The sequence below is a fragment of the Heteronotia binoei genome, chromosome 1 (genome assembly GCF_032191835.1).
Source record: "Heteronotia binoei isolate CCM8104 ecotype False Entrance Well chromosome 1, APGP_CSIRO_Hbin_v1, whole genome shotgun sequence".
NCBI lineage: Eukaryota > Metazoa > Chordata > Lepidosauria > Squamata > Gekkonidae > Heteronotia > Heteronotia binoei.
The window spans coordinates 3,318,954-3,344,665 of NC_083223.1; the positions used below are offsets into that span (position 1 = coordinate 3,318,954).

At 50.2% G+C, this 25,712-nt stretch overlaps 1 protein-coding gene across 1 annotated transcript in view; it reads right to left on the reverse strand.

The window, feature by feature from the left end:
• RHAG (Rh associated glycoprotein) overlaps positions 1–22,706 on the reverse strand; it is a 56,601-nt gene extending 33,895 nt beyond the window's left edge. Inside the window, exons 1-3 of the mRNA XM_060263308.1 lie at positions 22,559–22,706; positions 14,604–14,787; positions 9,773–9,923 (exon numbers count right to left, since the gene is read on the reverse strand). Of these exons, the coding sequence (XP_060119291.1) occupies positions 9,773–9,923; positions 14,604–14,787; positions 22,559–22,706 (483 nt within the window). The remainder of the gene's footprint in view (positions 1–9,772; positions 9,924–14,603; positions 14,788–22,558) is intronic.
• Positions 22,707–25,712: the final 3,006 nt, after the last annotated feature.

Sequence of the window (25,712 nt, forward strand, 5' to 3'; positions counted from 1 at the left end):
CTTGAAGGGCTGTCCTATAGAGGATGGTGTGGAATTGTTTCCTGTGGCCTCAGAAGGTCGGACCAGAACCAATGGGTTGAAATTAAATCAAAAGGGTTTCCGGCTCAACATTAGGAAGAACTTCCCGACTGTTAGAGCGGTTCCTCAGCGGAACAGGCTTCCTTGGGAGGTGGTGGGTTCTCCTTCCTTGGAGGTTTTTAAACAGAGGCTAGATGGCCATCTGACAGCAATGAAGATCCTGTGAATTTAGGGGGAGGTGTTTGTGAGTTTCCTGCACAGTGCAGGGGTCTGGACTACATGACCCTGGAGGTCCCTTCCAACTCTATGATTCTAAATGAAGGGTGGGGTATAAAACGTTGCACTGCTGAAGTGCATATCAGCTACCGAAAATGAGGCGTGGGGGGCCACGAGCTTCCGTTTATATTTGTGGAGACCTGTATATGAGCCTCCCGTGCCCAGGTTACCTGCTATGCATCAGGAAATGGAGAGGTGTCCATAACTTGTGGGCATGAAACAGGAAGGAGGGGGGCTTCGAGGATAGCCCTACAACCCCAGAATCTCCAGGTATTTCCCAACCAAAATCTCCAGGTATATCCCAACCAAGAGCTGGCAACCATAATTGTATTAAAAGGAATCCCCCCCAAAAAAAATCAGGAATGGTCATTGTGTGGAGAGGTCATATGCTGTATGAGTGTAGGGTCTATACAGGTGAGCCAACAAATGTACATAAGTCAGGTGTGGATAGGGCTGTCAGTTTGGGTTGGGAAATATCTGGAGATTTTGGGGGTGGAGCCTGAGGAGGGCGGGGTTTGGGGAGGGGAGGGACTTCAGTGGTGTGCAATGCCATACACCCCACCTTCCAAAGCAGCCATTTTCTCCAGGGGTGATTAGAACAGGTGGGACCAGTGTATATAGAAAGACCTGCAAAAAAACACCAGAAGCAATAATACTATCACACTGTAAGTGTGTAAATGCGTTCTTGTTTAGTGCAAAATAAAATAAGACAAGGGAACACATGTGGCTTTTTTTGTAACAGGGACTCCTTTGCATATTAGGCCACACCTCCCTAATGTAGCCAATGACAGTATATGTCACTTTAAGGGTTCATAATACTGTGTAAAGATTATGTAACTCCCACTATACAGCTGTAACAAGAAGCATGAGGTAAAACATGTGAAACTCATTAGCTAATTGAGCAAAGGGATTGGCTAATGGATGTATAACAACAGTGGCCACACTTCTAACTCTTGTGGGTGAATATAGGAGGAGAGACGTGGAGAGGAGTTGGAGAGTGGCTTGTTATTCTGTTGGATTGATTGACTGTGTTGGATTGATGGAGTGGTAAATGACTATTCTTCTGGACTATGATATTGTGCCATTGAACCGGCTGGACTGAATGTGAGTGACCTGACCATTGGACTGACTTTGACTTATGCTTATTGCCTGAACCCAAATATACTTGTTGAACTGGCTGTTGTTGAGTTTGTCTTCACTAGAACTATAGCTGGGGCTGGGCTGAGCAGAGTGCTCTACACAAGGAACTTCCTACACTCTGACAGCCAATCCTACAAGTAGGGTGACCATAATGTCTGAAGGCCAGCCAGGGACACCTTGGGGGGGGGGGGGAAGGTAGGGGTGCGCGCGCCGCCGGAAACAGGAAGTGACGTCACTTCCGGTGACGTCATGCCACCGCCGGAAACAGGAAGTGACGCCACTTCCTGTGACATCATTTCCCCCACGTCACCTGCCGGAAACGGGAAGTGACATCACTTCCTGTGACATCACTTCCCCCAAATGACATCATTTCCCGCAAATGCCACTGCCGGAAACAGGAAGTGACTTCACAGCACTTCCTGTGACATCCCCAAAAATCCCCCAAATATCACCGCCGGAAACAATTTTGTTCTCAAATCCTGTATATACTTCATCAGTATATGGGATAAGGCACTTTCTCAACTGTGCTGCATAATGCAGCCTATTTATTTTGTCCTGTTTGCTCTGTTGGCTCTATCTGCGCCACCTTCATCATTTTCGGGGTGTGGATCCCCCAGTGGGGTGGTCTCGCGACTCCCTCCGCCGGCTGTTTCTGATAGCCCTGCGCCCCCTCTTTCATTTGATATGTGTCCCGTGCGGGTGCCACCCTCCTGCCAGGAGATGCCGCAAAATGAGCCCCCTTGAGGCTTATGGCGGCAGGGCTCGGGGGAAGCGAGCTAGACTGCTGTTCTTTTGAGGGGTTATAGAGTGTTTCGAGCCCGTCCCTGTGGCATCGGTCCCATCGTTGTGGGACCCAGGGGGCCGGCGCAGCGGCCCGCCGAAGCAGCCTGTCACTAATAACACAGGTCGAGATGCAGGACAGGAACCCGGAAGTGACCGACAGGCTGCTTCAGCGTGCCGCTGCGCCGGCCCCCTGGAGGGGGGGAAGGAAGAAAGGAGGGAAAGGAGGAGGGAGGGAAGGAAGGAAGGAAGGAAGGAAGGAAGGAGGGAGGGAGGGAGGAGGGAGGGAGGGAGGGAAGGAAGGAAGAAAGGAAGGAAGGAAGGGAGGGAAGGAAGGAAGGAAGGGAGGAGGGAGGGAGGGAGGGAAGGAAGGAAGGAAGAAAGGAAGGAAGGGAGGAGGGGGGAAGGGAGGGAGGGAAGGGAGGAGGGAGGGAAGGAAGGAAGGGAGGAGGTGGGGAAGGGAGGGAGGGAAGGGAGGAGGGAGGGAGGGAAAGAAGGAAGGAAGGAAGGAAGGAAGGAAGGAAGGAAGGAAGGAAGGAAGGAAGGAAGGAAGGCCGCGGAAAGGCCTCAGCTGGCCGGCGCTGGTCGCTGGAGGCCCTCCAGAGTCTCTGGAGGGCCTCCCGGGACCAGCGCCGGCCGCTCCGCGGCCTCCGCTGTTCCCTGGAGGCCCTCAGAGACTCTGGAGGGCCTCCAGGGACCAGCGGAGGCCGCGGAAAGGCCTCAGCTGTTCGGCGCTGGTCGCTGGAGGCCCTCCAGAGTCTCTGGAGGGCCTCCCGGGACCAGCGCCGGCCGCTCCGCGGCCTCTCCGTAGCCTCCACTGGTCCCTGGAGGCCCTCCAGAGACTCTGGAGGGCCTCCAGGGACCAGCGGAGGCCGCGGAAAGGCCTCAGCTGTTCGGCGCTGGTTGCTGGAGGCCCTCCAGACTCTCTGGAGGGCCTCCCGGGACCAGTGCCGGCCGCTCCGCGGCCTCCGCTGGTCGCTGGAGGCCCTCCAGACTCTCTGGAGGGCCTCCAGCGACCAGTGAAGGCCGCGGAGAGGCCTCCGCCGCCGGGCCCCGCGCGTGGGCGGGGAAGGCGGCGAGTGAGGGAGGGAGTGTCCCTGCGCACGCGCAGGGACGCTCCCTCCCTCACTCGCCGCCTTCCCCGCCGGCGCCCGCGGCCCACCGCCTCCGGGGCTGGCTAAACCGGGACCTTTAATGGTCCTGGTATAGGCAGCCCGGGAGGCGGGATTGGGTGGCCAGAACCGGGAAAGTCCCGGGAGACCGGGACGGTCTGGCCACCCTACCTACAAGAGCTTACAGGGCTCTTAGTATAGAGCCAACTGTAAGCTCCAGGAGGATTGGCTACACCAGGGGGTGTGGCCTAATATGCAAAGGAGTTCCTTCAACAAAAAAACTCCTGGGAACACGTATTGTTTGGGGGGGGAAAAACCCCAAAGTCACTGCATCAGTCTCTCACTGGCAATTGCCTCTTTAAGATAAACTGTACACACGGGTGGAGTCATTTGGTGTTCCGTTCATGATTTAGATGGAGAGAATAAGGAACCGCTTATTAAAGGAATCCTCACGGTTTTGCTCTCCGGTAGCAGATATTGAGAGCATGCGTTGATCCGTGTTATAGAAAAAAGTTTTGTGGCTCTGTGTAACTGTCGGGAGAAAAGGCCTTGATAAGCAAAACCGTGAGGATTCCTTTAATAAGCGGTTCCTTATTCTCTCTGTCTAAATCACGAATGGAACACCAAAAGACTCCATCCACGTCTCCAGTTCATTTTGAAGAGGCAATTGCCAGTAAGAGACTGATGCAGTGGCTTTGTGGGTTTTTCAAACAATACGTGTTCCCTTGTCTTATTTTATTCTGCACTAAGCATGAACACATTTACACACTTACAGCGTGATGGTATTATTGCTTCCGGTGTTTTTCGCACCATTTTCTCCAGGGGAACTGATCTCTATCACCTGGAGATTAGCTCTGTAATCCCAGGAGATCCCCAGCCACCACCTGGAGGTTGGGAACTGAGGGTGCAGAGCTGGATTCCATAGTCCCACTCTCCCCCAACATCTGAAAGAAGTTAGAAGATTTGACCATCGACCACCCAAGATATAATTCTCCGCCCTGGCGTACACAAAGGTATCTGGCAGAAGCTCTGGACCTAATCCCTATCTTGGGGAAGCCTGATAAATATCATTACGCTTTTGCTAATAGCTGCAAATGCCTTGCGTGGGCAGATCTTGGCATGTTGGCAGCACAAACGGTGGTGAGATGTTACGGGAATGTGATGAATCGTTACTGAAATTATCTCAGGTCATGCAGGACTCCATTTGAGCAGAAAGGCAGCATAGAAATGTTTTAAAGAAACAAATTTACTTGGGTAGCTGCACTGGTCTGAAGCAACACAACAAAGTGGCACCTTTAAGACCAACATAGTTTGATTCTGGGTTTAAGCTTTCATGTGCAGGCACACTAATTCAGAAGCGTGTATGCACACAAACAATTAAACCCAGAATTAAACTTTATTGGCCTTAAAGGTGCCACTGGACTCCAGCCTTGCTCTTAAATAAATAGAAGAAGATGAAGAAGATATTGGATTTATATCCCGCCCTCCACTCCGAAGAGTCTCAGAGCGGCTCACAATCTCCTTTATCTTCCTCCCCCCACAACAGACACCCTGTGAGGTGGGTGGGGCTGGAGAGGGCTCTCACAGCAGCTGCCCCTTCAAGGACAACCTCTGCCAGAGCTATGGCTGACCCAAGGCCATGCTAGCAGGTGCAAGTGGAGGAGTGGGGAATCAAACCCGGTTCTCCCAGATAAGAGTCCTCTCACTTCACCACTATGGCTGACCCAAGGCCATTCCAGCAGCTGCAAGGGGAGGAGTGGGGAATCAAACCCGGTTCTCCCAGATAAGAGTCCGCACACTTAACCACTACACCAAACCGGCTCTAGAACATCTAGGCCAGATATTTCCCAAGTGCCTTCACATACACTCAGTTTGGTGTAGTGGTTAAGTGTGTGGACTCTTCTTTGGGAGAACCGGGTTTGATTCCCCACTCCTCCACTTGCAGCTGCTGGAATGGCCTTGGGTCAGCCAGAGCTCTCTTATCTGGGAGAACCAGGTTCGATTCCCCACTCCTCCCCTTGCAGCTGCTGGAATGGCCTTGGGTCAGCCGTAGCGATTGCAGGAGTTGACCTTGAAAGAGCAGCTGCTGTAAAAGCTCTCTCAGTCCCACCCCCTTCACAGGGTTTCTGTTGTGGGGGAGGAAGATAAAGGAGATTGTGACCGCTTTGAGACTCTGCGATTCAGAGTATAGGGCGGGATATAAATCCAATACCTTCTTCTTCAAGGCTTTTTTGAGCAGGAACGCAATTCCGGTTGGCTTGGTGTCAGGGGGTGGGGCCTAATATGCAAATGATTTCCTGCTGAGCCTTTTCTACAAAAAAGCCCTGTATGAAACAATGGTGACATCTGGAAGTGTGGCCTAATATGCAGGTGAGTTCCTGCTGGGCTTTTTCTACAAAAATAAAAAGCCCTGGACATACTAAATAATGTACTCTCAATACACTTCCAGTGCATTTTGCAACTGGATTTTGCCAAAAGCCACTTGCAGGCTGTTGCTGAAATGGATTGAAAGTGCATCATGTAGCAACTGTGAAAGCACCCATGGTCTGTTCTTCGACTCGCAGCATTAATCTAGCTGTAGTTAGGCTTCAATGGGTATACTGGCGAGATCAGGCCAGCTTGGGCCTTTCAGGTCTGGGAATGTGCAGCTTCAGTTCTTGCTAAATTTCAAATTGCCTTGCCCCCTGGCCACCAGCTTGCCAATGCTGATTTTACAAATACACATTGGCGGGCAGGGATGGAAGGCCTTGTAACTTGTCACTTTAGAGTTCAGTACAGAGTTGCTGCAAACGAGGAACAAGAAGGAAGGTGAGATAAGAAGCCGCTTTCTGCACTTTTCCCAGCGAAGGGGTGGTTGCCGTTTCAAGTGATTAGAGGAGGGGGAGGAGAGGAAGGGAAGGGAAGGAAGAGAGAAAGATGGGGGGGGGCGGGGTAGCTAGGCCAATCAAAAGACAAATTGTGGTACCAATAGAAGGCTTATGACGACAACAGAGGGTTAAAGGTAAAGGTAGTCCCCTGTGCGAGCACCAGTCGTTTCCGACTCTGGGGTGACGTTACTTTCACAACGTTTTCACAGCAGACTTTTTACGGGGTGGTTTTGCCATTGCCTTCCCCAGTCCTCTCCACTTCCCCCCCCCCCCAGCAAGCTGGGGACTCCTTTTACTGACTTCGGAAGGATGGAAGGCTGAGTCAACCTGGAGCCGGCTACCTGAACCCTGCTTCCTTCAGGATCGAACTCAGGTTGTGAGCAGAGCTTAGGACTGCAGTACTGCAGCTTTACCACTCTGCGCCACGGGGCTCCTAACAGAAGGTTAAGAGGACAAAATAACTAATCAGAAAATTTGGCAAGAACTAAAGCTGGGCATTCCCAGACCCGATGGCCCAGGCTAGCCTAATCTGACTAGATCTTAAAAGCTAAGCAGGGTCAGGCCTTGTCAGTATTTGGAAGGGGGAGGGAGGGAGGAAGGAGGAGGAGGGGGAGACTTTAATTTATGCCCCACCCTTCACTCAGACTTTTTCCAATGCTATAATATCCTTTTTGAGGTGCGGTGACCAGAATTGCTTACAGTCTCCTTCCCTTCCTCTCCCCACAACAGATACCCTGTGAGGCTGGTGGGGCTGAGAGAGCTCTGAGAGAACTGCTCTTGGGAGAACAGCTCTGAGAGAACTGGGACTGGCCCGAGGTCACCCAGCAGCTGCATGTGGAGAATCAAACCCGGCTCTCCGGATTAGAGCCCACCGCTCTTAACCAAACTGGCTCACAAGGAATATCACGGTTGCTATGCAGAGGCAGGCAATAGCAAACCACCCCTGGATGTCTCTTCCCTTGAAAGCCCTGCAGGGGTGCCGTAACTTGGCTGTGATTTGATGGCAATGTCCACCACTCAATTGGGTTGCCAGCCTCCAGGTGGTGACAGGAGATCTCCTGGGATCGCAACTGATCTCCAGGCAACACCCCAACCTCCCCTGGCTCCACCCTCCAAATCTTCAGATATTTCCTAACCCGGAGCCGGTGCATCTCCCTTAGGCAGGGCTCTTTTTTTGCACCTGGAACTCCTTTGCATATTAGGCCACACACCCCTCATTTACCCAATCCTCCAAGAGCTTACAGGGCTCTTTGTACAGGGCCTACTTTAAGCTCTAAGAGGATTGGCTACATCAGGGGGCGTGGCCTAATATGCAAAGGAGCTCCTGCTAGAATTCCACCCCTGTAGCCAATCCTCCAAGAGCTTACAGGGCTCTTTGTACAGGGCCTACTTTAAGCTCCAGGAGGATTGGCTACATCTGGGGGGCGTGGCCTACAGCAGTGGCTCTCAATTTTTCCAGAGACCAGTGGGAGGGGGACGTGCCGGGGATTTTGCTGCCCCAGGCTGCCCTCCTCACGCACCTCGTCCCTGTCCCCCGTGGGGGTCCTTAAATGGGGGGGAAGACTGGGCCTTTTTCTACCTCCTCCCCGCTAGGTGGCCAAGCAGCAGAGGCCAAGCTGCCTCCCCTCCCATTTAAAGATCCGCACTGATCAGTGAATTGGCAGGGGGTCTATAAATGAGGGGTAAGCTAAGGTTGCAGTGGCTGCCCCTTCCACCAACCCAGGCCCCGGGCGGGTGTGGGGAGTGCAGTACCTCTGCCTAGCTCCGCAGCCCAGTTGCTACCAGTCCGCGGACCAGGAGCGGTCCACGGACTAGTGGTTCAGGACCCCTGGCCTACAGTGCTCCCTCTAAGCTGAGTTAGCGTGAGCTAGCTCACACATTTTTATCCTCCGGCTCACACATTTTTGTCTTAGCTCAGGAAGAATGGCCTCAGAGTGCAATAATTGATGCAGGAGCTCCGAACTTTAAATGCCAGTAGCTCACAAAGTGGAATTTTGGCTCACAAGACTTGGAGGGAACATTGGGGCCTAATCTGCAAAGGAGAGGTGATAGGATCACCATCTTCAAGTCCTTGAAGGGCTGTTATGTAGAGGATGGTGCTGAATTGTTTTCTGTGGCCCCAGAAGGTGAGACCAGAACCGATGGGTTGAAATTATATCAAAAGAGTTTCCGGCTCAACATTAAGAAGAACTTCCTGACCTAGAGCGGTTCCTCAGTGGAACAGGCTTCCTCAGGACGTGGTGGGCTCTCTTTGCTTGGAGGTTTCTAAACAGAGGCTAGATGGCCATCTGACAGCAATGAGGATCTTGTGAATTTAGGGGGAGGTGTTTGTGAGTTTCCTGCATTGTGCAGGGGGTTGGACTAGATGACCGTGGAGGTCCCTTCCAACTCCAGGGTTCTATGATTCCTGACGGTTAGAGTGGTTCCTCAGTGGAACAGGCTTCCTCCTTGGGAGGTGGTGGGCTCTCCTTCCTTGGAGGTTTCTAAACAGAGGCTGGATGGCCATCTGACAGCAATGTGGAGCCTGTGGATTTAGGGGGAGGTATTTGTGAGTTTAGAGCGGTTCCTCAGTGGAACAGGCTTCCTCCTCAGGAGGTGGTGGGCTCTCCTTCCTTGGAGGTTTTTAAACAGAGGCTAGATGGCCATCTGACAGCAATGAAGATCCTGTGAATTTAAGAGGAGGTATTTGTGAGTTTAGAGCGGTTCCTCAGTGGAACAGGCTTCCTCCTCAGGAGGTGGTGGGCTCTCCTTCCTTGGAGGTTTTTAAACAGAGGCTAGATGGCCATCTGACAGCAATGAAGATCCTGTGAATTTAGGAGGAGGTATTTGTGAGTTTAGAGCAGTTCCTCAGTGGAATAGGCTTCCTCCTCAGGAGGTGGTGGGCTCTCCTTCCTTGGAGGTTTTTAAACAGAGGCTAGATGGCCATCTGACAGCAATGAGGATCCTGTGAATTTAGGGGGAGGGGTTTGTGAGTTTAGAGCGGTTCCTCAGTGGAACAGGCTTCTCCCTCGGGAGGTGGTGGGCTCTCCTTCCTTGGAGGTTTTCAACAGAGGCTAGATGGCCATCTGACAGCAATGAAGATCCTGTGAATTTAGGGTGGGGTGTTTGTGAGTTTAGAGCGGTTCCTCAGTGGAACAGGCTTCCTCCTCGGGAGGTGGTGGGCTCTCTTTCCTTGGAGGTTTTAAACAGAGGCTAGATGGCCATCTGATAGCAATGAGGATCCTGTGAATTTAGGGGGAGGTGTTTGTGAGTTTCCTGCATTGTGCAGGGGGTTGGACTGGATGACCCTGGAGGTCCTTTCCAACTCTATGATTCTATGTGGCCTCATCTGCAAAGGAGTTCCTACTACAAAAAAAAAAACCCTGCCCTTAGAGATAAAAAAAAATAGCGCAGTGCCTGAAGCCAATTTCATCCTCAAGGGCAAGGCAGGCGGAGAAGGGAAAAGTGAAAACAGGAAACGTTGAGGCAAACTAGAGCCATAAAGACGGCATATCATTTTCCCTTATAAAGTAGCGTTTTGACTCAGGGAAAGGTGACACTTCTGCTTCCTTGACGCAAACGGGACCGGCAATGACCTACCTGAAATACGTTGAAGACGAGGTATTCGTTGCATGAAAAGATGGTGATTTCGAAAATGGCCATGATCAACAACTGCAGGGGGCTCGTTGTCCCCAAGACAGCTCCGAACGAAATCAGGACTGTCGCCGTGCTGAAATCTGCGTTGATGATGCTTCCCGTTTTAAGAGAGAGAGAGACAGAGAAAGAAAGATCAAAGTCCATTTTTTTATGTATGTCCCAGATGTTTAGGAATGCCAATCCCCAGATGGGGGCAGGGGATCCCCCGGTTTGGAGGCCCTCCCCCCGCTTCAGGGTCATCAGAAAGTGGGGGGAGGGGAGGGAAATGTCTGCTGGGAACTCTGTTATTCCTTATGGAGATTTGTTCCCATAGAAAATCATGGAGAATTGATCTGCGGGTATCTGGGGCTCTGGAGGGGGGCCCGGTTTTTTGGGGTAGAGGCACCAAATTTTTAGTATAGCATCTAGTGGCTCTCCTCAAAATACCCCCCCCCCCCAAGTTTCAAAAAGATTGGACCAGGGGGTCCAATTCTATGAGCCCCAAAAGAAGGTACCCCTATCCTGTGAGGTGGGTGGGGCTGGAGAGGGCTCTCACAACAGCTGCCCTTTCAAGGACAACCTCTGCCAGAGCTATGGCTGACCCAAGGCCATCCCAGCAGGTGCAAGTGGAGGAGTGGGGAATCAAACCCGGTTCTCCCAGATAAGAGTCCGCACACTTAACCACTACACCAAACTGGCTTTTTAGCAGGAACTCCTTTGCATATTAGGCATCCCCTCCCACCAATGTAGCCAATCCACCAGGAGCTTACAGTAGGGACCCTGTACTAAGAGGCCTCTAAGCTCTTGGAGGACTGGCTGCATCAGGGGTGTGTGGCCTAATAGGCAAAGGAGTTCCTGCTACAAAAAAAGCCCTGCACCATGTCCACAGCCGGCTCGCCCACTAGGCAAATTAGGCATTTGCCTAAGGTGCCAGGAGGGGGTGTGCTGAATTGGGCTCCCCCCCCCAGTACCCAAGACAAATGCCTATCTCCCCCCCACACCCCAACGTCGCTGCTGCCATCACAACCGCAGTTTGCCCACACACCCTGGGCCACTCCTGTGATAGCTATGGCTGTCCCAAAGTCATTCCAGCAGCTGCAAGTGGAAGAGTGGGGAATCAAACCAGGTTCTCCCAGATAAGAGTCTACTCACTTAACCACTATGGCTGACCCAAGGCCATTCCAGCAGCTGCAAGTGGAAGAGTGGGGAATCAAACCCGGTTCTCCCAGATAAGAGTCTACTCACTTAACCACTATGGCTGACCCAAGGCCATTCCAGCAGCTGCAAGTGGAAGAGTGGGGAATCAAACCCGGTTCTCCCAGGTAAGAGTCTACTCACTTAACCACTATGGCTGTCCCAAAGTCATTCCAGCAGCTGCAAGTGGAGGAGTGGGGAATAAAACCCGGTTCTCCCAGACAAGAGTCTACTTACTTAACCACTATGGCTGACCCAAGGCCATTCCAGCATCTGCAAGTGGAGGAGTGGGGAATCAAACACAGTTCTCCCAGATAAGAGTCTACTCACTTAACCACTATGGCTGACCCAAGGCCATTCCAGCAGCTGCAAGTGGAGGAGTGGGGAACCAAACCCAGTTCTCCCAGACAAGAGTCCATGCACTTAACCACTACACCAAAGTGGCTCTCAATTTGGTTCTGGGTTCCCTACCCCAAAGTCAGGTTCCACACAGCAGTTTCAGGGAATAGCTTTCAGAAAACAAGGAAGAGCTGGAACAGGCTTGAAATGCTACCACTGGGGGAGGAAGAACTCCTGCTCCCCCCCCCCTTTCCCCACTTCCCAGCCATTTTGCTGCAAGGAAACTGTGGTACAATGGATTGTAAAGAGTTAATTGGAACCTGATTATGGGCTGGAGGAAAAATTCCACCCACCCCACACTGTTCAGTTTTTATTAGTTTCGGTTTCCTTGTTTCGCCGAAGCTGGCTGCAATAAAGCAATTGTGTTACATTCAGTAGCTCACGGGAGTAGATCGATTTATTTCACGATCGCTGTGAGATTACAAAAGAAACAGTATGTTCCAAATAACCCCCAGCACAGATTTGGTGCAGGAAAACAGCTTGGGGGAGGAGACAGGAGTCTTTCCATCCCCCTGCACTCTTACAACAAACCCTGCTTTCCTTTGGCATGCTGGAACGATGTTAGGGTTGCCAACCTCCAGGTAGAGCCTGGAGATCTCCCGCTTTCACAACTGATCTCCAGCTGGCAGAGATCAACTCCCCTGGAGAAAATGACTGCTGCGAACATAAGAACATAAGAGAAGCCATGTTGGATCAGGCCAATGGCTCATCCAGTCCAACACTCTGTCACACAATAGCCAAAAAAACCAGGTGCCATCAAGAGGTCCACCAGTGGGGCTAGAAGCCCTTCCACTGTGCTCCCCCGAGCACAAGAATAGAGAGCACCACTGCCCCAGACAGAGAGTTCCAACAATAAGCTGTGGCTAATAGCCACTGATGGACCTCTGCTCCATATGTTGATCTATTCCCCTCTTGAAGCTGTCTGTCCTTGTAGCCACCACCACCTCCTATGGCAGTGAATTCCACATGTTAATCACCTTTTGGGTGAAGAAGGACTTCCTTTTATCAGTTCTGACCCAACTGTTCAGCAATTTCATTGAATGCCCATAAGTTCTTGTATTGTGAGAAAGGGAGAAAAGTACTTCTTTCTCTACCTTCTCTATCCCATGCATAATCTTGTAAACCTCTCTCATGTCACCCCACAGTAGACGTTTCTCCAAGCTAAACAGCCCCAAGCGTTTTAACCTTTCTTCATAGGGAAGGTGTTCCAACCCTTTAATCATTCTAGTTGCCCTTTTCTGCTCTTTTTCCAATGCTATAATATTTTTTTTTGAGGCGCGATGACCAGAATTGCACACAGTACTCCAAATGAGATCGCACCATCGATTTATACAGGGGCATGAAGATACTGGCTGATTTGTTTTCAGTTCCCTTCTTAATAATTCCCAGCATGGCATTGGCCTTTTTTATTGCAATCGGGTGAAGGGTGGATTCTATAGATTGTAACCTGAGGCTTCTCCCCTCTCTAAACACCGCCCTCTCCTTGATTCACCCCTGGAGTCTCCAGTTGTTTTCCAACAGAGACCTGGCAACCCTAAATTGAAGATGATGATGAAGAAGAAGATATTGGATTTATATCCCGCCCTCCACTCCGGAGAGTCTCAGAGCAGCTCACAATCTCCTTTCCCTTCCTCCCCCACAACAGACACCCTCTGAGGTAGAAGAAGATACTGGATTTATATCCCGCCTTTCACTCCAAAGAGTCTCAGAGCGGCTCATAATCTCCTTTCCCTTCCTCCCCCACAACAGACACCCTGTGAGGTGGGTGGGGCTGGAGAGGGCTCTCACAGCAGCTGCCCTTTCAAGGACAACTTCTGCCAGAGCTATGGCTGACCCAAGGCCATGCTAGCAGGTGCAAGTGGAGGAGTGGGGAATCAAACCCGGTTCTCCCAGATAAGAGTCCGCACACTTAACCACTACACCAAACTGGCTAACCACTACACCAAATCCATGAGAAACCCAGCTATGAATTCCACCAGCCGATTGTAGCTACTTCGAAGAGTCTTGTGGTACTTTGCAGACTGACAAATGTACTGGAGTATAAGCTTGTGTAAGGGAACAGGTCCTTTGCATGAAATATTAACCTAAAGAACTATTTACCCCCACCAATTTAGGATATCCCTTCATATGTCCAATGGAGTGAACTCTAGCTCACAAAAGCTTGTGCCACAATTAAGGTATTCATCTTTAAAATGCTATGCTGCAAATTTGGTGCCTCTACCTCAAAAACAGCCCCCCCCCCTCCCTGCAGAGCCCTAGTTACCCATGGATCAATTCTCCATTATACCCTGTGGCGGACTTTCCCATTGCCAGGGTCACGACCCAGCACCAAGCCACGCAAACCTCAATGCCAGGTTGCCAGGGCATCCCGACTACCCCCTCCCCTCTTGCGCTCCAGCCCCTGCCCCCCATGCCACCACCAACCGTAGCACTCTCAAAGCTCAGGGAGTGCTACAGGGACTACGTGCCAGCCAGAAGCCCTCCCCTGCCCCTCTCTGATGTTCGGAAACATCAGAGAGGGGCGGGGAAAACTTTTGGCCAGCACGCAGTCTCAGTATCGCTCCCTAAGCGTCCTCTACCTGCAGGACGCTCAGGGTGCGATACTGAGACTGCGCGCCAGCTAGGCACACTCCCCCGCCCCTCTGATGTTCAGAAACATCAGAGAGGGGCGGGGAAAACTCCTGGCCAGCACGCAGTCTCAGTATCGCTCCCTAAGCGTCCTCCACCTGCAGGACGCTCAGGGTGCGATACTGAGACTGCGCGCCAGCTAGGCACACTCCCCCGCCCCTCTGATGTTCAGAAACATCAGAGAGGGGCAGGGAAAGCTCCTGGCCAGCGTTTCCCGTCTCCCGTCTCCACCCCCAAAGTCTCCTGGCTCCACAAATTTTAGTGGGCCACGAAGGAGACATGTAAAAATAACTGGGTCGCGGGCGGGGGGGGGGGGAAACCCTGGGAATTGGTCTCCGTAGAGAATAATGGAGTGCTCAGTAGACACCTCCCCACCGCTTTCTGATGACCCTGAAGTGGAAGAAGGGCCTCCAAACCGGGGGATCGACTGACCCTACCTGGGGATGGTCAGCCCTAACCCCAACCTCCTCAGACTCCACCCCCAAAATCGACCCTACCTGGCGACCTTAGCAGAGGGCTTCTGAAGGCTGCACTCCTTGAAGTGAAGAGTGTTTGGCACAAAAGCCGCCCTTACCTTCTCAAGCCAAGATGGATTTCATTTAGATGCATGTGCCAAAATCCCTGCATGAGGGCGCCCCACTGGAGACCCAAGGCTGCGATGAGCATGTTGAAACCAACGCTGCTGAGACCATATTTCTTCAGGAAGGTCATCAAGAACCCAAAGCCGAGGAATATCATCACGTGAACATCCTGAAAGTCTGCGGACAGAAAAGTCAGGCGTGTCCTCGAGCGTACAACTCAAAGAAGCTGCTTTTGTCCCCCTTTGGCCAGCATTTGCCATGAAGGACCCAAGTGCTTTTTCACCAAAAAATATCTTAGTATGAACATATGAACATATGAAGCTGCCTTATACTGAATCAGACCCTCGGTCCATCAAAGTCAGTATTGTCTTCTCAGACCGGCAGCACCTCTCCAGGGTCTCAAGCTGAGGTTTTTCACACCTATTTGCCTGGACCCTTTTTTGGAGATGCCGGGGATTGAACCTGGGACCTTCTGCTTCCCAAGCAGATGCTCTACCACTGAGCCACCATCCCTCCCCTGCTCTCCAGGGTCTCAAGCTGAGGTTTTTCACACCTATTTGCCTGGATCCTTTTAAATTGGAGATGCTGGGGATTGAACTTGGGACCTTCTGCTTACCAAGCAGATGCTCTACCACTGAGCCACCGTCCCTCCCCTGCTCTCCAGGGTCTCAAGCTGAGGTTTTTCACGCCTACTTGCCTGGACCCTTTTTAGTTGGAGATGCCGGGGATTGAACCTGGGACCTTCTGCTTCCCAAGCAGATGCTCTACCACTGAGCCACCGTCCCTCCCCAATCATAGAGTATCATAGAGTTGGAAGGTACCTCTAGGGTCGTCGTCCAACCCCCTGAACAATGCAGGCAAACTCACAAATTTTTGTGGTTCAGTCACACAGTCGAGTCTGACTCTTTGCGACCTCAGGGACCAAGTCGCACCAGGCCCCCCTGTCTTTCACCATCCTCCGAAGTCCACTCGATTTCATGTTAGATACATCAGCAATGCTGTCCAGCCATCTCCTCTTTTGCCATTGGTTGGCCTCCCCTACTGTACCATTCCGCTGTACCATCCTGCTATACCACCTTGCAATACCATCTTGCTGGACCAACCTGTTGTACTTTACTAAATATTGTGACTGGTTTTTATTGTGATTTTATTGTGTTTTTATTACTACTTATGCTAATGTGCTCCGCTCTGAGCCCCTATCAAACTCAGGTCGTAAGCAGGGAGCTCGGACTGTAGTTCTGCAGCTTTACACTCTGCACCACGGGTCTGCTTTCTGCAGATCAATTGTAATTCTAGGAGATCTCCAGGCCCTGCCTGGAGGTTGGCAACCCAAAATGGCAGCTTTCGAGGGCGGACTCAAATGGCATTATACCCTACTGAGATCCCTCCCCTTCCCAAGCCATGCCCTCCCTCAGTTCCGGCCCCAAATCTCCAAAAATTGCCCAACCTGGAGTTGGCTACTGTAAAGTCCTGTTTAATTGCTTCCCTTTTTAACCATCTTTTGAACAGATGATGAGCCAAAAAGTTGTAATAACGCTTCTAGCCTGATCCTTATTTGGAGCAGAGGCTCTTTCAGGTTCTTTTGCCAGAGGTCCAAGAAACTCCTGACTTTGCAGTTTCCAGAGGGGGGGTGGGGATTGAGACTCACGCCACCAAGTTATTATAATGTGCCCATTGTTGCTTGTCTCTTCAGTTTCAGTCCAGCACATTAACTTCCTGGGAACAGTCCGGAAGAGAAGACAGGCATTCAAAACAATCAAGGACAACTCTCCCGCGTTGTTTCTCTGAAGTCTGACGAGGACAAATGTGCTACAGCGAGGGGTGGCAACCTCCACATGGGAGAAAATATACAACCACACGGTTAGAGTGGCTAAATAAATTAATAATGTCAAAATTAGAATATAACAAAAACAAAAATTAGGAGTCCCGATGTGCAGGGGGTCGGCTCGAAATGCCTGCTTCGTTCACACTTCGTGCAAGGGGTGCTCTGTAAATGTTAATTTCACTACAAAACATAAGTAAATACATAATATTCATAGAGCCAATAAAGTACATGGTTATGCTCATGACAATTCCATACTTACAAAGTCCAGTTCAGTCCAAAATCAATACAGGCATTCACACAACGTTCGGTGACTACAAACTAAAAATAATACAAGAACGAACACAGAAGCCAATGTTACACATTTACCAATACCCATTTAAAAATACCATAAAAGCTCACATAATGGATTTTTCATAGGGGCACAAAGTGCTTCCAAAACAACTTCAAAAATAGGCACTACGCTCATTCAGGCTCAATGGCAACTGCACAAAGCAAAAACGCTCTTAAATAGGCATAATCACGTACACCTTGCTTGTTACAATTAATCTTAAAAGGAACATATGAACATATGAAGCTGCCTTATACTGAATCAGACCCTCAGTCCATCAAAGTCAGTCTTGTCTTCTCAGACTGGCAGCGGCTCTCCAGGGTCTCAAGCTGAGGTTTTTCACGCCTATTTGCCTGGACCCTTTTTTGGAGATGCCAGGGATTGAAGCTGGGACCTTCTGCTTCCCAAGCAGATGCTCTACCACTGAGCCACCGTCCCTCCCCTAAACATACATCTATTACAGACACCAGTACTATGATTCAATAATGAAACTTCATAATCACTAAAAAACAGCACTGTACTAACATGTTAGTACAGTGCTGTTTTTTAGTGATTATGACGTTTCATTATTGAATCATAGCACTGGTGTCTGTAATAGATGTATGTTTCCTTTTAAGATTGTTAATTGTAACAAGCAAGTGTACGTGATTATGCCTATTTAAGAGCGTTTTTGCCTTTGTTGAGCCATATTGAGCGTACTGCCTGTTTTTGACGTTGTTTTGGAAACCCTTTGTTTCCAAAAATTCATTGTGTGAGTTTTTATGGCATTGTTAAATGGGTATTGGTAAATGTGGAACATTGGCTTCTATTGGGGTTTGTAGAATCTTTCGGGCTCAAGTGCTGTGTTCTACTGGAGAAAGTTTTCCTTCCAGACGTTTCGTTCTCAGCTGCGGAGAACATCCTCAGGGGCGTTGCAGCCGGAGCAGGCGTTCTGACCTTCTTGGCTGCTGCGCATTGAGTGAAGGTCAGAACGCCTGCTCCGGCTGCAACGCCACTGAGGATGTCCTCCGCAGCTGAGAACGAAACGTCTGGAAGAAAAACTTTCTCCAGTAGAACACGGCACTTGAGCCCGAAAGATTCTACAAACCCTAATGATGATGCCAGCCGTGAAAACCTGAAATCTTTGATTGGCTTCTATGTTCGTTCTTGTATTATTTTTAGTTTGTAGTCACTGAACGCTGTGTGGATACCTATATTGATTTTGGTCTGAACTGGACTTTGTAAGTATGGAATTGTCATGAACATAACCATGTACTTTATTGGCTCTATGAACATTATGGGCAGTATTTATTTATGTTTTTGTAGTGAAATTAACATTTACGGAGCACCCCTTGCATGAAGTGTGAACGAAGCAGGAATTTCAAGTCAACCCCCTGCACATCGGGACTCCTAATTTTTGTTATTGTTATATTCTAATTTTGACATTATTAATTCATTATTTGGTCACTATAACTGTGTGGTTGGATATTTTCTTCAGTCTATGAGTGACCTCTCTCCGTATTTACCAGCCTCAAGATGGGGGCTGGAGATCTCCCAGAATGCCAATGGATTTCAGGACAATTTGAGATCAGTTTTCCTGGAGAAAACAGCTGCTTTGTAGGGTGGTCTCTATGGCATTAGACCCCACTGAGGTCCCTCACCGCCCCTCCTGACCCAAAGGGGGTCTTTTTGTAGTAGGAGCTCCTTTGCATATTAGGCCACACCCCCCTGATGTAGCCAATTCTCCTGGAGCTTACAGCAGGCCCTGTGAGAAGAGCCCTGTAAGGAATTCTAGCAGGACCTCCTTTGCCTATTAGGCCACACCACCTGATGTAGCCAATCCTCCTGGAGCTTCCAGCAGGCCCTGTACGAAGAGCCCTGTAAGGAATTCTAGCAAGACCTCCTTTGCGTATTAGGCCACACCCCCTGATGTAGCCAATTCTCCTGGAGCTTACAGTAGGACCTGTACAAAGAGCCCTGTAAGGAATTCTAGCAGGACCTCTTTTGCCTATTAGGCCACACCCCCTTGATGTAGCCAATCCTCCTGGAGCTTACAGCAGGCCCTGTGAGAAGAGCCCTGTAAGGAATTCTAGCAGGACCTCCTTTGCCTATTAGGCCACACCTCCCTGATGTAGCCAATCCTCCTGGAGTTGACAGTAGGCCCTGTGAGAAGAGCCCTGTAAGGAATTCTAGCAGGACCGCCTTTGCCTATTAGGCCGCACCCCCCTGATGTAGCCAATCCTCCTGGAGCTTACAGTAGGCCTTGTACGAAGAGCCCTGTAAGGAATTCTAGCAGGACCTCCTTTGCCTATTAGGCTGCACCCCCCTGATGTAGCCAGTCCTTCTGGAGCTCCTGCTAGGAGAAAAGCCCTGCAAAAACCCACCCTGCCCCCAAGCCAGAGTTGGCAAGCCCTGATACAATTTGAAAGACATAATTAGGCAGACCGTCTAGAAACCGGAGAACATTTGAATCCATAGAAACAGGGCAAGAGCTGATCAGGAAGAAAACTGTGTGCCAACCTCCAGGTGGGGACTGGAGATCTCCCAAAATTCCAAGTAATCTCCAGGCTACAAAGACCAGTTCCCCAAGACAAACAGCACTTTCAGAGGGTGCAATCTTTGGTATACCATAGAGCAGGGGTGTCAAACATGCAGCCCGGGGGCCAAATCAGGCCCCCAGAGGGCTCCTATCAGGCCCCCGAGCAACTGGCTGTCATCTGCTTCCTTCTCCCTCTCTCCCTTGCTTCCTTCTGCATCACAGCTTGCTTTGCCTCAATTGTACAGGGGCTACAAAGCAAAACCTCTGTTTTCTCCATTGGCTGAAGCGTCTTCCTTGGAGAGGAATGGAGGGGCAGAGCTTGTTTTATCCAGGGTCTCTCAATCACACAGCAGAGCTACTGAGCCACACCTCTCTTCCTTCTGTTGGCTGAGGCTCCTCCCCCTCCTGGTTCCCCGGGAAAGGACAAAGCTTTCTTGCCCAGTTCCCAGGATCCCATGGGAGAAATGCAAAGAGAGCACCTTTCAGACCAATGAGTGTTAACATTGTAAGCATGTTTTAAGGTGTTTAAAAAAAAAAAAAAACCTTTAATTGTGTATGTCTGTGTCCTTTATAAAGTTTATATCTCTGCTACCTGATCTTAAATAGGTACACACCTGGCCTGGCCCAGCTCAACAAGGTCTCATTTATGTAAGATTCAGCCATCATAACAAATGAGTTTGACATTCATGGCAAAAAGTCTCAAGGAAACAGAAGTCTCCCCCACCCCCCCCACCCCCGCCCAAGACAGTACCCCAAATCTCCAGGAAGTTCCAAAACCAGAACTGGCATCCATACTTCTAACAGTTTCTTCTGTTAAATTCATCCCACAAGCCTGGATCTTCCCAACAAAATGCAGACCAACACTGAATTATTATTATTTTTTCATTTCATTTTTCATTTCATTTTTTCATCTGAAGACGTGTGCATGCACATGATAGTTTACGGGGGTTGTTTTGTAGAAAGATAGGTGGCGGAACTCATTAGCATAACTCATTAGCATATGCCACCACCCCAGCCGAAAGCAACCTGATGCAAGAAAGGAGAGCCCCGGCTGAGGGAGGCCTGCTTGGGCTGGGTAGAGACTCAGCCAGCCCAAGCAGGCCTCACTCATCTGGGGCTCTCCTGGGCCACCCCCCTCCCCCAGTCAAAAGGCCAGCAAGCCACCTGCTGCCCAAAATCACATCAGATGTGGAGAAAGGGTGGGGTGGGCTTCTCCAGGGGTTAATGAGGGCTGCTGGGGGCGTGGCAAAGCCCCTGGGGGCTGGCTGGCTGCCCGCTCTCCTCATCCAGGGATTGTTATGCAGCTGCACCTCCTATTCAATGGGCAAGGTAGGTAGGTGGGGAGGAGGAGGGGGAACCCTCAGAAAGGTTCAGGAGCTATGCTCCTGTGAGTTCCTGCTGCATCTGTGGCCTGATAGTTTATACCCAGAGTTAAACTTTTTGGGTCTTAGCGATGCCACCCTCCAGGTGGGACCTGAGGATCCCTTAGAATTACAGTTTATCTCCAGACTACAGAGAGCAGCTCCCCTGGAGAAAAGGACTTGATTGGAGGGTGGACTCTGGGGCATTGTACCCCACAGAGGTCCCCATCCTCCCCAGGCTCCATCCCGAAATCTCCAGAAGTTTCCTGGCCTGGATTTGGAAACCTTATCCCCGCCTGTGGCCAGGGGGGTACCCTTCTTAAAGATGCTGCTGGACTCCAACTTTGTTATATAAAAGCACAGTTGGTATATACTGCCAGCTTAAACACGAGATGAGCATCAGGAAGAAAGACAAACGGTAGAATCTTTTGTTTTACCTAGATCACGGGTGGCCAAACTTGCTTAATGTAAGAGCCACATAGAATAAACATCAGATGTTTGAGAGCCACAAGACATGAATGTCGGATGTATGAGAGCTGCAAGACAGCAACGAAGGAAGGAAGGAAGGAAGGAAGGAAGGAAGGAAGGAAGGAAGGAAGGAAGGAAGGAGAAGAAGAACTGCAGATTTATACCCCGCCCTTCTCTCTGAATCAGAGACTCAGAGTGGCTTACAATCTCCCATGTCTTCTCTCCCCACAACAGACACCCTGTGAGGTGGGTGGGGCTGAGAGAGCTCTCACAGCAGCTGCCCTTTCAAGGACAACCTCTGTGATAGCTCTGGCTGACCCAAGGCCATTCCAGCAAGTGGAGGAGTGGGGAATCAAACCCGGTTCTCCCAGATAAGAGTCCGCACACTGCACCGCTACACCAAACTGGAAGGAAAGAAGAAAGGAAATAGATGTGGGGAGGGAAGTGGAAAGAAAGCAGCTTTAACTTTAAATGCTGGCTTGGCTTGGAGAAGTGGTTTAAAGAGAGAAATGCCTTCTCCAAGCAGGCCAACAGGGCAATGGGAGCTTCAAGAGCCACACAATATGTGTGAAAGTGCCACATATTTGACCACCCCTGACCTAGACTTTCAGCAACAGCAATTAGCAGGCAACTTAATGACCTTTTATTTCTATCCAGACCAAATCTTCTTCCAGTTTATTACACTATTTTGCCATTGGATCCTTTGTATCAGTTTACACTCTTAACCTACTAACTATGTGTATTTCAACCCACTGCGCCCCATCCCCTCATCTGAAGAAGTATGCATTCATATGAAAGTTTACGTTCTGAATAAAACTTGGTTGGTCTTAAAGGTGCTCCTTGACCCCTACTTTGTCCTGCTGTTTCAGACCCGCCCACGGCTGCCCACTTGGATCTATCCATGTAGAATCCCCAGACCAGGGGTGGCCAAACTTGCTAAATGTAAGAGCCACAGAGAATGAACGTCAGATGTTTGAGAGCCACAAAACCTGAATGTCAGATGTTTGAGAGCCACAAGATAGGAAGGAAGGAAGGAAGGAAGGAAGGAAGGAAGGAAGGAAGGAAGGAAGGAAGGAAGGAAGGGAGGGAGGGAGGGAGGGAGGGAGGGAGGAAGGAAGGAAGGAAGGAAGGAAGGAAGGAAGGAAGGAAGGAAGGAAGGAAGGAAGGAAGCTACTAGATGGGTGGAAGGAGAGGTGGAAAGAAAGCAACTTTAACTTCAAATGCATTCTCCAAGCCACCAGCTGGCTTGCCTTGGAGAAGTGATCTACCTTCTCCAAGCCAGCCAACGGAGCGGTGGGGGCTTGGAGAGCGAGCCACACAATATGTGGGAAAGAGCCACAGTTCGGCCACCCCTGCTCCAGACGAACTAGCAACTTGTACACCATTCAAACAAGCAAAAGGCCTCAGAAATCGGTCGTCTTTTTGACCCCCAAAGAAGAACAACTCACATGGGTATAAGTAAAGTTCAGCCACCTTGCTCTCGTCCTCCGGAGGGTATCTGACAAACACCCCGAATAAAATAATCATGACTATTTCCAAAAAGGCAGCCGCGGCAGGCAGCTTGATCCGCATGTTGGTGGAGAAGGCAGCATTCATGCTTCTTTGATGCGGGCTGGCACAAAGTGATAATAAGAGGCTGGCTGGCTCTCGGCCTTGGTCTGGAGTTGTGCACGGATGATTGCAATGACATGGCAAAAGCCCATCCTTTCCTGAGTGTAAAACTCACTGAAGGAGGAGCCTAACTTTACAAATGGGTTCCTTTTCGGAAACACTTCCGTCGCTGGATACATAAAGGGATCGAATCAGGTTCGTCTTCTGGTTTTATAGCTCTGCTAAGGGCTTGTCCCCTCCCCAGCACCTTATAAAATAAAGCAAGGCTTTCAGCCTTTTATGGAATGCAAAAAAAAGCAACAGTTACAACAAATTATGTTCCAGTTGATCCTGTGCGGGAGTTAAGCGCTGCGTGATATTCACAGCCGTCTGCTTCCACAGAGGGCAGGAAACCGAAAAGCTTTTGTCTACTAGCGAGCAGGGCAAACAGTATTTGGACGAAGGTTGCCAGGTCTGTGTTGGAAAATTGCTGGAGACTTTGGGGGTGGAGCCAGGAAAGGGCGGGGTTTTGGGGAGGGGAGGGGCCTCAGCACGGTACAATGCCACAGAATCCACCCTTCAAAGCCGCCATTTTCTCCAGGGGAGCTGATCTCTGCCAGCTGGAGACCAGTTGGAAAAGCTAGAGGTCTCCACGTAGGGTTGCCAATCCCTAGGTGGCGGCAGGGGATCCCCCAGTTTGGAGGCCCTCCCCCTGCTTCAGGGTCATCAGAAAGTGTGTGGGGGGGAGGGAAATGTCTGCTGGGCACTCCATTATTCCCTATAGAGACCCATTCACGTAGGATATAATGGAGAATTGATCCAAGAGTATCTGAGGTTGGGAGGGGGGCTGTTTTTTGAGGTAGAGGCACCAAATTTGCAGCAGTGCCTCTCCTCAAAGCACCCTCCATGTTTCAAAAGGATTGGACCAGGGGGTCCAATTCTTTGAGTCCCAAAAGAAGGTGCCCCTATCCTTCGTAATTTCCAAATGGAGGGAAGGCATTTAAAAGGTATGCAGTCCCTTTCAATATGATGGCCAGGACTCCCTTTGGAATGCAATTATATTTGTCACAACCTTACTCCTGGCTCCACCCCCAAAGTCTCCTGGTTCCACCCCCAAAGTCCCCAGATATTTCAGATTGGACTTGGCAACGTGGTCTCCAGTCCCCACCTGGAGTCTGGCAACCCTAACCCATGAGGCCATTTTAGTATTTCAGCCTGACAGACTATTATGACCCCAAAATGAAAACAGACTTTGGGTCAGTGTCTCCTTTGTGGATTAACATTCTATAAAATGTGCCTTATGTAAATAGGGCTTTATACTGAGGGAGACTTTTCCCCTACTGTTTGGCAGTCATTTCCATAGTTGTTTTTTTCTTAATGATAATGGACTGGATCCTAGGGTTGCCAGACCCCAGGTGATGGCTGGAGATCTCCTGGAATTACAACCAGTGTTCCCTCTAAGCTGAGTTGGCGTGAGCTAGCTCACAGGTTTTTAGCCTCCATCTCACACATTTTTTTCTTAGCTCAGGAAGGATGACCCCAGAGCACACTCATTGATGCAGTCGCTCACAACTTTAATGCCAGGAACTCACAACTTGAATACCAGTAGCTCTCAAAGTAGAATTTTTGCTCACAAGACTCTGCAGTTTAGCAGAAACGTGGATTACAACTAGTCTTCAAGATATGAGGCAAAGCATCCTAATTTCCCTCAAGGGTTAACGTGATTTTTAGAGGGCCTCTGACTGGCTCGCGGGTATTTGCGATTTGTATTTTTCTGCAGATACCCTTGTTATCTTTTTCAAGGCTGGATTCAAGAATGTGGTAATTGGTTGATCCTGGGAGAAAGGAATGAGGAGCTGATGTTAACATCTTCCGGAATGTTCCATTAAGAGACGTTCTTGATTGGATCCGAGAGACTACCTGGTGCCGGAGGGCAAAATGTTGTACTACGTGTATAGACCAGACAGGAGTCATGCTAATTTTATGTTCATGACATGCGAGTATGCTTTGATTTGATGTTCTGCTTCGTCACGATGGACTGCAACGTGGAGGACACTTTTATGCTACTGCTTGGGTTTTAGGCTGCAAGAAGATTTGCCCTGGTCCAATCTTTTTGAAACTTGGGGGTATTTTGGGGAGAGGCGCTAGATGCTATACTGAAAATGTGGTGCCTCTACCCCAAAAAAACAGCCCCCCCCCCCCAGAGCCCCAGATACCCACAGATCGATTCTTCATGATTTTCTATGGGAATAAATCTCCATAGGGAATAACAGAGTTCCCAGCAGACATTTCCCTCCCCTCCCCCCCCCCCAGCTTTCTGACGACCCTGAAGCGGGGGGGGGGGCTCCAAACCGGGGGATCCCCTGCCCCCACCTGGGGATTGGCAACCCTAGTTAGAACGGATAAAAGGAAGTCCTTCTTCACCCACATGGAATGCACTGCCATAGGAGGTGGTGGACTGAGTTGTATATGGACTGAGTAGTTCCTGTCTGGCTCATTGGAGCCTTGAGGACTGAGCACGGGGACTCAGGAACAATGGGCAGTAGGAGCCAAATCCCTGCTGCCCTGGCCCAATCACAGGCCCCCGCTGGTTTGAATGACCCAATGGCGTTCTAGCGCCGGAACCTAGCACTGCATATAGTTAGCCCCATTGGCTCATTTCAACAGTCTTCTAGTTCAATCATTACCGTGCTGTAGTAACTGAATAAAGAGAAGAAGAAGAAGATATTGGATTTATATCCCGCCCTCCACTCCGAAGAGTCTCAGAGCGGCTCACAATCTCCTTTACCTTCCTCCCCCACAACAGACCCCCTGTGAGGTGGGTGGGGCTGAGAGGGCTCTCACAGCAGCTGCCCTTTCAAGGACAACCTCTGCCAGAGCTATGGCTGACCCAAGGCCATTCCAGCAGCTGCAAGTGGAGGAGTGGGGAATCAAACCCGGTTCTCCCAGATAAGACAGCTCTGGCTGACCCAAGGCCATTCCAGCAGCTGCAAGTGGAGGAGTGGGGAATCA